The following is a 13514-nucleotide window of genomic DNA, read 5'->3' on the forward strand; positions in this document are numbered from 1 at the left end:
TTTCAAGGAGGACTGTCTTCCATTTACCTATTAATAAATTGACACACTGTGTCATAACCCGTGTTTAACACCCTCCAACTGGCTCCCTGCAAGCATTTTATTTATTTGACTCTCACCTGTAAACTCCTTCCAATAACCTGCCACTAAGCTCTGCCCACTGAGCATTCATCCAACCAATCAATTCGTCCCGGACTACCTCCGGAAGTGTTCAGGAAGATCTGTAAATAATTGCACTCCATTCTTTGTGGTCATGCATTAATTTGGACTCCTCCTAGTAGGGTTCTGAGGTGAAGAAACAAAGTAGCTCATGAATTCTTAAAGGTTCAATGCAGACTTTTATCTCAATATGAAATCATTTCTGGTTAACAATTAACCACCTTACAATTAAAATGGTTAAAAAACAAAAACAAAAATAGCTTCTTAGCAAAGAGCAATTTCTCAAGCAAGAATTTTGCTTGGACTGTCTGTGAGTGGTCTGAATGGGGATGGAATAACTGAAAACTAGCTGGCAGAGAGGTTTGGATCTTTTTCTTTTTGGTCTATTATCAAATTTACTGCCTCAACTCCATCCCACCAAAACAGGCTGAAATTTCAGGCGGTCTTTTCAAACATCTCTTATACTAAAAGGACATTAACATAAATTTCACAGTATTATTCCAACTTCAACCTCATACCTCATTCTGATTTTTCAGGAGGTGCTGCAGCATCCTCAGCACCCCTACTTCGTGCGGCTATGCATAAAACATAAAAAAAACTGTTGTTTTAATTGCTGTTAAAATGAAGATAACTAAGCTCTAAATCCCAAATAACAAAAACATACACTGTGCATTACTTCACTTCCATGTTCTTGAAAAGCTAAATGTAAAGAGCAGTAGCCTAAGTTTAGACAACAGTACATCAATAGGTCTTTGAATATGGGCACAATGACACAATCTCTGAAGTTCTTGAACCTATTTTCCATTTTTAATATATCAAAACAAACATTTTATGGATTTATTTTCAGTCTCACTTTATTTAACGATGATGTGAAAAGTAAAGGCTGTCCATAACATTCAGACTATTAAAGAAGAAGGCTGTTCAAAACCCCCGATAACAACCGATGGTTCCAAAATGTTCTTGTGTTCCAGTGTGATACTTATTTTATACAAGTTTTCATATCTATCTCAACTGTACATAACATAGTTACAGATACTGTAAATAAAAAAGTTTCCATTGAGTTCCAAGTATCATCGTGGGTGTTGTGAACGTCAAGATTTTTTATGAACATAAAGATTTGTATATATAGTTCTCTATCTGTCTGGAATAAGAAAACAAGTTATTGCCCCTCTCATACATATATTTAGCATTTAAAATAAGGTTAATATTTTTTATTGAACTTAAATTCTAGAATTTTTGTATGGTATACCACATATGAAATTGACAAAAACAGTCACAGAATGAATCATTTTATATATATTTATCATATTCTTATATTTTGGGACATATAGATTTTCCAGAAACCCTAATGACAATATATACAAATATATGAATATATATATACAGTACCAGTCAAAAGTTGGGACACACCTACTCATTTAAAGGGTTTTTCTTTATTTTTACTATTTTCTACATTGTAGTATAATAGTGAAAACATTCAAACTATGAAATAACACATATGGAATCATGAGGTAACCAAAAAAGATTTAAACAAATCAAAATATATTTTATATTTGAGATTTTTCAAAGTAGCCACCCTTTGCCTTGATGACAGCTTTGCACACTCTTGGCATTCTCTCAACCAGTTTCATGAGATAGTCAACTGGAATGCATTTAAATTAACAGGTGTGCCTTGAAAAGGAAGGTCGTGGTATGCAGAAGATAGCCCTATTTGGTAAAAGACCAAGTCCATATTATGGCAAGAACAGCTTAAATAAGCAACGAGAAATGACAGTCCATCATTACTTTATGACATGATGGTCAGTCAATCTGGAACATTTCAAGAACTTTGAAAGTGCATTCGCAAAAACCATCAAGTGCTGGGATGAAACTGGCTCCCATGAAGACCGCCACAGAAAGGAAGACCCAGAGTTACATCTGCTGCAGAGGATAAGTACCAGTTACCAGCCTCAGAAATTTCAGCCCAAATAAATGCTTCAGAGTTCAAGTAACAGACACACCTCAACTGTTCAGTGGAGACTGTGTGAATCAGGCTTTCATGGTTGAATTGCTGTAAAGAAACCACTACTAAAGGACACCAATAAGAAGAAGAGACTTGCTTAAGCCAAGAAACACGATGAATGGACATTAGACCTGTGGAAATCTGTCCTTTGGTCTGATGAATCCCAATTTTAGATTTTTGGTTCCAACCACAGTGCCTTTGTGAGACACAGAGTAGGTGAACGGATGGTCTCTGCATGTGTGGTTTCCTCCGTGAACCATGTAGGAGGAGGTGTGATGGTGTGGGGGTGCTTTGCTGATGACACTGTCAGTGATTTGTTTAGAATTCAAGGCACACTTAACTAGCATGGCTGCCACAGCATTCTGCAGCGATACGCCATCCAACCTGGTTTGCGTTGTTGGACTATCATTTGTTTTTCAACAGGACAATGACCCAACACATCTCCAGGCTGTGTAAGGGCTATTTGACCAAGTAGGAGAGTGATGGAGTGCTGCATCAGATGACCTGGCCTACACAATCACCCGACCTCAACCCAATTGAGGTGGCCAACAAGTGCTCAGCATATGTCGGAACTCCTTCAAGACTGTTGGAAAAGCATTCCAGATGAAGCTGGTTGAGAGAATACCAAGATTGTGCAAAGCTGTCATCAAGGCAAAGGGTGGCTACATTGAAGAATCTAAGATCTAAAATATATTTTAATTTGTTTAACACTTTTTTGGTTACTACATGATTCCATATGTGTTATTTCATAGTTTTGATGTCTCCACTATTATTTTACCATGTAGAAAATAGTAAAAATAAAGAAAACCCCTTTCATGAGTATGTGTGTCTAAACTTTTGATTGGTACTGTATATGTGCTTTCACTTTTAAACTGAAAGAAACAGAAGAACTGAGGAATACAGAACATTAGCATAAATAAGCAGTGTATTACGAGTTATTATGAGCCCTTTAATTACCAACATTGCATTTGAATAACTTTGTAGATGTTGAGAATTTTTTAAAATTAATAATAGAAAATTAGGGCACATTGCAAAGCAAAGTAACAATACCTGATAACCAGCACTTGGCATTTTGTAATAACAAAAAAAAGGGACACAGGTGCCGGGAAAGGATTTGAAAAAGATATATGTTATTGACCGTTCTATAGGTTCGTTCTGATATAGCTAGCCAAAGCTATTAAGTGTTGTACATTTGTATGGCACTCAGCATCTTGCAGCAAGTGTAATGCTGCATGTCATTTACATTATATTGTATAGGGGGGGATTTTTCACAGAATTGTGGCTTTGACATTGACTGTTTGATGATGTACTCTTGAAGATTGTGATCAGTCTGCGGAACAACAGGTTTGCAGAATTAAAAGCAAAGTAAAAAGAAATACAACATTTTCAAAAAAACTGACTTGGAGTGAGAAAAACAACAGAGTGAATTTGTCATGACAGTTGCAAAAACAGAGGTTACTCTTATGTGAATATACATTTTATTTCATGCCATCTTGAGAAAGCCAAATACCAAATATTCCATACGTACATCGACACCATCAGGGTATCAGCAAACTTTACAGAATCACATATAATGTAATATATAAAATGTGTTTTTTTCTGAATGAACAACCAGACCCAGTGTCTCACTTATGGAGGAGAAAGAAACCTTTTGGCTTCATGGAAGGTCTGTGCTGCTGTGTTGCTGCTCTGGACAGGGTTTCCTTAGCCCCAATTGGCTCCAGGCTAGGGGGAGGAGCTCAGACAGGAGTTACATATACATGTGTCCAATAACAGACCTGCTCCTCCCCTACCCATCGCTCGTGCTCCAATGGGTTTCTTCTTTGCGGTGGCTGACAGACTTCATCAGTGTTCAGATGCCAGGTCCAGCTCACAGAGCAGCCCACTCTCTGGAGTGGAATTGTCCCCAAGTGATCTATCTATCCCACACTGTACTGTATGTCCCAGGTGTTGGAGCGTTGAATGAGAGAAATCATGACAGCTTGTACAATTTACAGATGGGTTACAGATGCTTGTTTAGTTTAGTTTGCCCAGCCCCCACCACCAGCACTACCTACTGGAACTGCTGTATACTGTGGCTCCTGCAGGCTACAGGATACAACTACCGGCACAGTGCTCAACAAACGTCTTTTAACCAAGACACCAATGGTGAAATATATGCTGAAACAAATCTATTTAGACTTCTAATGATGATATGTAGCTTATTCATGGATTTTGTCCACTTTTGTGTTTTTTTTGTGACAACAGTTGTACAAATAAAATAATGTCAGCTAGCTATGTCTACGGCCCTTTTTACAACAATAAATTACCTTTGGGCCGACTACACAGAAAAACATTTTAAAAGCAACCATGAGTTATGTTCCACTGTTGCTAAGTGGCAGGTGATTTTTCACAACATCACTGTATAGTAGACCTGCCACGATATACAGATGCTTCTCTCCCAGTCTGTGGTGCCATTGTTTCATTGACTGACAGTGCTGGGGTCTCCTGGATAGGGTTCACATGCATCTTCCACTTGCCATTTTGGTCATTGAAATTCAGATTTACTGATTGAAACAACTTAAAACTTCATTTCACTGTTTCGAAACTACCAATGGAACCTAACTGACAAACACACTTCCTTGTCACTCTTCACTATCTGCATATATTTCTTGTCAACAGAACTTCTTCCCAAGTTTTTATTCTCAGTTTTGCACCACTTTTGATGCTGCCTGACCATGCACCTATTTCATTGACTTATGAAACATATGGTCCTTACAAAGCCTCTCCTTCAGCCTCACAACAGTGAGGTAACAGAGCTCTGGGTGCTGCGTTGGGTGGTCCCCACTCCCTACATAGAGTGACATGACAGTTTCTGGACCATTTACACTGGTGGGGGCGAAGACCAACCCGTTGTAATGGAAGCTTGCTGGTCTTCAGACTGATCTTTGGCAAAGCCTTGTCAGGACACCTAACACCACTAGGATATGGTGAGTACTTTACCTAAAGGTGTGTATCTTTCTGTGTTTGTGTAGGTGACTATTTGTTTGTGTTTATGTACATCGAGTCACATTACTATTAGTTCCTGGAAATCTATTCTGTTTGGTTCTGTTGCCCTCTAAGCCCAGAATGGCATTAACCTGTACTGTAGCATGTCATGCTTGTTTGGAGACAACTTAAACTATGGTAGTTGAAACACATTAAAGACCTATGAAACGGGATAGTATAATCTTTAAGAAAAACAAATGGTGCAAATTTAGCAAAGTGGAAAATAAGCTGTGTGAAAGTTAAAAGAATTGGCCGCTGGTGCCTTACTTCTTGCCAATGGCCAATCCATTTAACATAATTAACATACTACAATGATGCAGTAATATTACACAAACCAATTTGTCTTACATTTTTGCTTTGTAGGATGCCAGTTTTTAAGTTTTTATATGAGTTTTTCAGGACCTACGCTGATACAGACCCGCCCCCCATCCCCCCATATGTTAATTCACAGCATACTCAATCAAAGCTTACGTTAAGTCAAAGTCAGTATGATATTTACATGTTTGTTCACAACGGTGAATTTTGATGAATCCTAGTCAGTCCGATCTGGAACTCCTTTGTTCCTATAGTAACACCTAACACCTTCTAGGCATTGAAGTAGCGAAATACTCAAGTTTTGACAAGTTCACACATAGTCAAGTGTATGGCAAAAGGAAAAAACAACAACATAAAACCTTCCGAAGCAGATACGCTACTGGTCAGGTCAGGTCTGGTCCTCTGCTGCCGGGGGAGGGGGGTTGTAGCTGCGGTTCGTGTCATCGTTTGTAAGGTCCTCTGTGCCCTTTCCCCGACCCATGGTTCTAGTGAGGGGGTCTAGAGACTGAGGCATGAAGAGTGGATAAAACTTTCCCCTCCCTGGTTCAACACACATATTATTCCACTATCGCAGTCACAGTCTGCTTGTTGTTGTTTTTTACACGGATGTCTTTCTTGGTAGCGCCAGGGGAAACTGATGCTCACAGGCCTGAGACCATGACCCGGTAGGATGGTGGCATGTGTCTGTGCCGCGGGCTGGAGCTGGGGCTGGGGTTGGGGCTGGTACAGCTGGCGTCCACCCCCCCTATGGAGGGTAGGTAGGCATGGTGCAGGATGGGCAGCTGCAACGATAGCCTGCGCTGTATGCTGTGGACGGAGAGAGAAAGAGAGAGAGACGTGGTGATGAGTGACATAGCATGTTAAGCATAATTAAACATCACTATATTCACCTAAATAAAGGTTTACATTGAAGGATTCTTTTTCCACAGTGTGCTGTCAAAGTGTGAAATGTATATGTATTTCTAAATATGTGTGGTGCTACATTGCATACAGACTGTACATACAGCACAGTACAAGTAAAATAACTATTTAAATCCAGACAGCTTCTGTATGTGCTGTTTTACTCTCAATAATTGAAATGGGCTTTTTGTACACCAGCACGTGTGATTAAGTTTAACGTTTTTTTTAAAGCTCTAACTCCAACAATGATGCAGTAATCAATATCAATGTAGTACTAAAAATAACATGGTAGAACAAAAACACACAAGATTTAAAAATAAGAAGAACAAGATAAAGTAAGTAAGCATACAATATACAGACCCAGTTCCAGTAGCGTATTTACAAAGTGCAGGCATACTGGATCGATAGAGTTAGATAGGTATAGGGGTAAGGTCACTAGGTATCAGGATATATGGTGAAAAGAGTTGCAGCATCATATATGATGATTGCATGTGATTGTGTGTGTGTGTAGTCAGTATAAATATACAGTATGTGCAATGAGGGCCCATGCCAAAACTTTTCAACCTCCTGAGGGGAAAGAGAGGCTGTTGGGCCTTCTTCACGACTGGACGCGTGTGTGTGGACCATTTTAATTTCTTAGTGATTTGGAATCTGAGGAACTGGAAGCTCTCGACCCAATCCACTGCACTCAACGCAATTTAGTACCCTAGTATGGGTATTCCAACACGGCCAGTGACTTCTCACTTCTCACTGGCATTACCACTCACAGTCAAAGAGACTTCCTGGTTCCTTCACACCTCTCTCCACCACCACCCCCCACAGTAACACATCAGGAGTGGGGGTCTTCTTCTCACCCCAATCCCCCCTCAAGCATCACTGGCCATAGGAGAGAACTGGGACGAAAGTAACACTTTTAGTTTTTTTCCTACTCAGAGATCGATAGAGCTGGAGACACCAAATGTTATGACACACAACTTATACAGGTCCTCTACCATTAGCAACTGTAGTTTCATTTCTAGGGTAAATGAGTTGAAATAAAATAGGCCGAGAACAGAACTAGTGTAACGTTACTTTTGTACCTGCAGGCGGGGCGGGAGTAACACAGCCTTGGGATGGAAGTAACAGCTGGTGAGAAGTGCACACTATCTGTCTTATCTCCATGTTTTGTCTCTTCTGGTTTGTAATGCTCATTACGTTCAACCAATGTACTATCAGACATCATTTCATGATTGTGTCAATTTGAATAATCATTTTGCCTTACAATATTAATCCGAATAAAATCTCACTTTAATAGGAATGTAGTAGGAGATCATTTTCACTATTTACGATGAGTATTCATGCTTAGCCCTATTCGTACCCTACTCATGCTTAGCTCCAGCTGTCCTTGTCATGTGCCTTACTTGTGTTTGATAGAATAAACCCCTTCATTCTCTTCACAAATGGAAATCTCATCATACTTATCACATTTCCATGGCTTGACATAAGGTAATTGACCACCAGAATCAGAAAGATATATATTTTTAACCACTGAACTGTTGATAAAATCTTATGTGAGAAGCTGATCCATCAGGTCAATTAAGGCATAATTCTCTCATGTCATGTATAACTTTCAAACATTCAGCCCATTGTTGATATTTTGCGAACATTATAAAAGCAATATGAACTAGAGGAGACTTATTTTATTCCAGGTCATCAGTTTACATTGCGTTACTTTCACCCCACGCATCTCTCCTGTAACTTTTCCCAGGCTAACACCCAAGACTAGCTAGCATGATACATGAAACCTACAGTGTAATCAGAAAGTATTCAGACCCCTTGACTTTTTCCACATTTTGTTATGTTTTTAGCCTTATTCTAAAATGGTTATTTAATGAAAAAGCAAAAACTGTTTTTTTTGTTGAAATTTTAGAAAATGTATTAAAAATAAAAAACTATTCAGACCCTTTACTCAGTACTGTGTTGAAACACCTTTGGCAGCAATTACAGCCTTGAGTCTTCTTGGGGATGACACTACAAGCTTGGCACACCTGTATTTGGGGAGTTTCTCCCATTCTTCTCTGCAGAGCCTCTCAAGCTCTGTCAGGTTTAGCTCTGGCTGGACCACTCAAAAGACATTCAGAGACTTGTCCCGAAGCCACTCCTGCGTTATCTTGGCTGTGTGCTTAGGGTTGCTGTCCTGTTGGAAGGTGAACCTTCGGCCCAGTCTGAGATCCTGAGCACTCTGGAGCAGGTTTTCATCAAGGATCTCTCTGTACTTTGCTCCATTCATCTTTTCCTCGATCCTGACTATTCTCTTAGTCTGTGACGCTGAATAACATCCCCACAGCATGATGCTGCCACCACCATGCTTCACCGTAGGCATGGTGCCATGTTTCCTCCAGACGTGACGCTTGGCATTCAGGCCAAAGAGTTCAATCTTGGATTCATCAGACCAGAGAATCTTGTTTCTCATGGTCTGAGAGTCTTTAGGTGTCTTTTGGCAATCTCCAAGCGGGCTGTCATGTGGCTTCCATCTGGCCACTCTACCATAAAGGCCTGATTGGTGGGGTGCTGCAGAGATGGTTGTCCTTCTGGAAGGTTCTCCCATCTCCACAGAGGAGCTCTGTCAGAGTGACCATCAGGTTCTTGGTCACCTCCCTGACCAAGGCCCCTCTCCCCTGATTGCTCAGTTTGGCCAGGCAGCCAGCTCAGGAAGAGTCTTGGTGTTTCCAAATTTCTTCCATTTAAGAATGATGGAGGCCACTGTGCTCTTGGGGACCTTCGATGCTACATCATTTTTATTGGTACCTTTCCAGAGATCTGTGCCTCAACACAGTCCTGTCTCGGAGCTCTACGGATAATTCCTTTGACAGGTGTGTACCTTTCCAAACAGACTAAACAGACCAGGCCAGGGTTTGGGGTTTGAGAAGTTAATGAGAGAAGTGAAAAATTCTTCCTTTGAAGCTTCTTCTTAATCTAAAGGCACAACCTAGATTTGAGCCAATGTCTTAAGTACTCCAATTTTGTGAAAGTGACACATTTTCATTTGAGTCAAAAACAACTTTATATTAAAGGAGTGCCTTTGATTTGACGGCCTGCACAGACGCAGTTCATTGCCAGACGACCGTTAGACCAGATAACATGACATCATTTACAAGTGTGATCGGGGATTTCTATTGGAGAAGCAGTTTTAGCTTAGCTTTTAGTTCAATCTTCATGCTGTACTGTCTTTGACAAAACACAACTCTACAACCAAAAAACATTACCGGGTCTGTTTTTTTTTGTTCTTATAGTACATGGCTCAAAACCTTTTTTTGTTTATAACTTGGCGAAACATGGTCAGACTGGTCTGTTTTTATGGAATGTGCTGACTTCACTACGTCATTCTAGCTTTTGTGTTATCTGTGAAAATGGGCAGTTCATTTCATCCCATTTTACTTTCGTCCCTGCTCTCCCCTCCACTCCTCCCCTCTCCTTTCCTCTCCTCTACTCCCCTCCTCCCCTCCCCTTTCTTCTCTTCTCCTCTCCTCACCTTCCATTTCCTCCCCTTTCCTCTAACCTCTTCTCCTCTCCCCTCCCCTTTCCCCTCCCCTCCACTCCTCCCCTCTCCTTTCCTCTCCTCTACTCCCCTCCCCTTTCTTCTCTTCTCCTCTCCTCACCTTCCATTTCCTCCCCTTTCCTCTAACCTCTTCTCCTCTCCCCTCCCCTTTCCCCTCCCCTCCACTCCACCCCTCTCCTTTCCTGTCCTCTACTCCCCTCCTCTCCTCCCCTTTCTTCTCTTCTCCTCTCCTCCCCTTCCATTTCCTCCCCTTTCCTCTAACCTCTTCTCGTCTCCTCTCCTCTCCACTGACCCATAAACCACAGCTCTTCAGGCTTTGGGGATCGATCATCTGAAAGAAATAACATTTCATGCTTCCGCTTGGTGTGAAAGCTCACATCTCACCTCCCTGCTAAAGCCATCGCTTTTCAAGCCAATTGCGTAAACAAATGCCAGTTATGTAAAGATATACAGTTGAAGTCGGAAGTTTACATACACCTTAGCCAAATACATTTAAACTCAGTTTTTCACAATTCCTGACATTTAATCTTAGTAAAAATTCCCTGTCTTAGGTCAGTTAGGATCACCACTTTATTTTAAGAATGTGAAATGTCAGAATAATAGTAGAGAGAATAATTTATTTCAGATTTGATTTATTTCATCACATTCCCAGTGGGTCAGAAGTTTACATACACTCAATTAGTATTTGGTAGAATTGCCTTTAACTTGTTTAACTTAGGTCAAACACTTTGGGTAGCCTTCCACAAGCTTACCACAATAAGTTGGGTGAATTTTGGCCCATTCCTCCTGACAGAGCTGGTGTAACTGAGTCAGGTTTTTAGGCCTCCTTGCCGGCAAACGCTTTTTCAGTTCTGCCCACAAATGTTCTATAGGATTGAGGTCAGAGCTTTGTGATGGCCACTCCAATACCTTGACTTTGTTGTCCTTAAACCATTTTGCCACAATTCTGGAAGTATGCTTGGGGTCATTGTCCATTTGGAAGACCAAGCTTTAACTTCCCGACTGATGTCTTGAGATGTTGCTTCAATATATCCACATAATTTTCCTCCTCCTGATGCCATCTATTTTGTGAAGTGTACCAGTCCCTCCTGGAGCAAAGCACCCCCACAACATGATGCTACCACCCCCGTGCTTCACGGTTGGGATGATGTTCTTCGGCTTGCAAGTATCCCCCTTTTTCCTCCAAACATAACGATGGTCATTATCGCCAAACAGTTCTATTTTTGTTTCTCTCTCCCTCGCTCTTCCCTCCTCCCTCTCCCTCGCTCTTCCCTCCACCCTCTCTCTCTTTCTCCCTCGCTCTTCCCTCCACCCTCTCTCTCCCTCGCTCTTCCCTCCACCCTCTCTCTCCCTCGCTCTTCCCTCCACCCTCTCTCTATCTCTCCCTCCATGTGATCAAACATTAATGTGGAGTGGGAATAGCTCAGTGTCTCCTGTCTATTTTCAGGCCCTGCTGCCAGTGCTGCTTCCAATCGTAGCCGTAAATCATTGGTTACATACATAAGCTCTCTCTCCACTCGCTCTTCTCTCTCTCTTCTCTCCAGTTGAAATAAACAATAAACAAAAGTCAAAAGACAAAACATCATAAACAAAAAACTATTACAAACTAACACTAAACACTCAAAAGTTTCTAAATGATAAAGACATTTCAAGCGTTATATTATTAGCTATGTACAATGTTTTATCAATGTGCAAATTATTGTAGTACGAATAGTAGGGGAAGATAAATAAACAAATACATATTGGTGGTATTTACAATGCTGTTTGTGCTCCGCTGGTTGCCCTTTTTTCATTGCAACGGGGCAAATCTTGCTGCTCTGATGGCACACTACGCTATTTTGCCCAACAGATATGGGAGTTAGTCAGTGTTTGATTTGTTTTCAATTTATTTGTGGGTCTGTTTGATTTGTGTGAAATATGTATCTCTAATGTGGTCATACATTTTGCAGGAGGATAGGAAGTGCATCTCAGTTCCACTTCATTTTGTGGGCAGTGCGCACATAGCTTGTCTTTTCTTGAGAGCCAGGTCTACCTACGGCAGCCTCTCTCAATAGCAAGGCTATGCTCACTGAGTCTGTATATAGTCAAGGATTTTTAAAAACTTTAGGTCAGTCACAGTGGTCCGGTATTCTGACACGGTGTATTCTCTGTTTAGGGCCAGATAGCATTCCAATTTGCTCAGTTTTTTTGGTTGATTCTTTCCAATCTGTCAAATAGTTATAATTTATCTTTCTCATAATTTGGCTGGGTCTAATTGTGTTGCTGTCATGGGGCTTTGTGGGATCTGTTTGTGTTTATGAACAGAGTCCCAGATCAAGCTAACCGAGGGGACTCTTCTCTAGTTTAATTTTTCTGTAGGTGAGGGCTTTGTAGAATGTGTGGGCATCGCTTCCTTTTAGGTGGTTGTAGAATTTAACAGCTCTTTTCTGGATTTTGATAACTAGTGGGTACATTCCTAATTATACTCTGCATGCATTGTTAGGGGTTTTGCATTGTACACAAATATATCTTTGGTGAACAGACCCCAGACCTCACAACTATAGAGGGCAATGGGTTCTATAACTGATTGAAGTATTTTTAGCCAGATCCCAATTAGGATGTTGATATCAATGTTTCTTTTGATGGCATAGAAGGCTCTTCTTGCCTTGTCTCTTAGATCGTTCACAACCTTGTGGAAGTTACCTGTGGTGTTGATGTTTAGGCCGAGGTAGGTATTATTTGTGTTCTCTAGGGCTATAGTTTCTAGGTACAATTTGTATTTGTTGTCTTGGCTACTGGAGCTTTTTTGGAACACCATTATTTTTGTCCGACTGAGTTTTACTGTCAGGGCCCAAGTCTGACAGAATCTGTGCAGAAGATCTAGATGATGCTTCTAGGTGACAGAAGCACCAGATAATCAGCAAACAGTAGACATTTGATTTCCAAGACCAGGTGCTGCAGACTGTTCTAGTGCCCTCGACAATTCATTGATATATACAGTATGTTGAATAGGGTGGGGCTCAAGCTGCATACCTGTCTCACCCCATGGCCCCGTGGAAAGACATCTGTGTGTTTTTAACTACACACTTGTGTACATAGATTTTATAATGTCACATGTTTTTCCTAATGGCAATGTCATATGTTTTTCCCCGAACACACTTCATCACTTTGTATAGCATATCCGAATGCCAAATTAAGCTTTTTTTATTTTGTTTAGTTTTGTTTGCCAAAACAGGTGTGCATAGTGTATACATGGTCTGTCGTATGGTATTTTAGTAAGAATACAATTTGACATTTGCTCAGGACATTGTTTTCACAGAGGAAATGTTGGAGTCTGCTGTTGATGATACTGCAGAGGATTTTTCTGAGATTGCTATTGACTCCTTGGTAATTATCGGGGTCAAATGTGTCTCCACTTTTGTGGATCGGGGTGATCAGTCCTTGGTTCCAAATATTGTGGAAGACGCCATAGCTGAGGATAATGCTGAAGAGTTTAATAATAGCCTATTTTAATTTGTATATTTTATCATTTTGTTTAGTATACCATCAATACCACAGGCTTTTTTTGGTGTGGAGGGGTTTGCTGTAGTTCATTCA

General features: G+C 40.7%; 1 protein-coding gene across 1 annotated transcript in view; it reads right to left on the reverse strand.

The window, feature by feature from the left end:
• Positions 1-2941: 2941 nt before the first annotated feature.
• LOC112229230 (gamma-aminobutyric acid type B receptor subunit 2-like) overlaps positions 2942-13514 on the reverse strand; it is a 363149-nt gene continuing 352576 nt past the window's right edge. The window contains exon 19 of the mRNA XM_042310315.1: positions 2942-6307. Coding sequence (XP_042166249.1) covers positions 6142-6307 — 166 coding nt within the window. The 3' untranslated portion in view covers positions 2942-6141. The remainder of the gene's footprint in view (positions 6308-13514) is intronic.

This window comes from Oncorhynchus tshawytscha, linkage group LG31 (genome assembly GCF_018296145.1).
Source record: "Oncorhynchus tshawytscha isolate Ot180627B linkage group LG31, Otsh_v2.0, whole genome shotgun sequence".
Classification (NCBI taxonomy): Eukaryota; Metazoa; Chordata; class Actinopteri; order Salmoniformes; family Salmonidae; genus Oncorhynchus; species Oncorhynchus tshawytscha.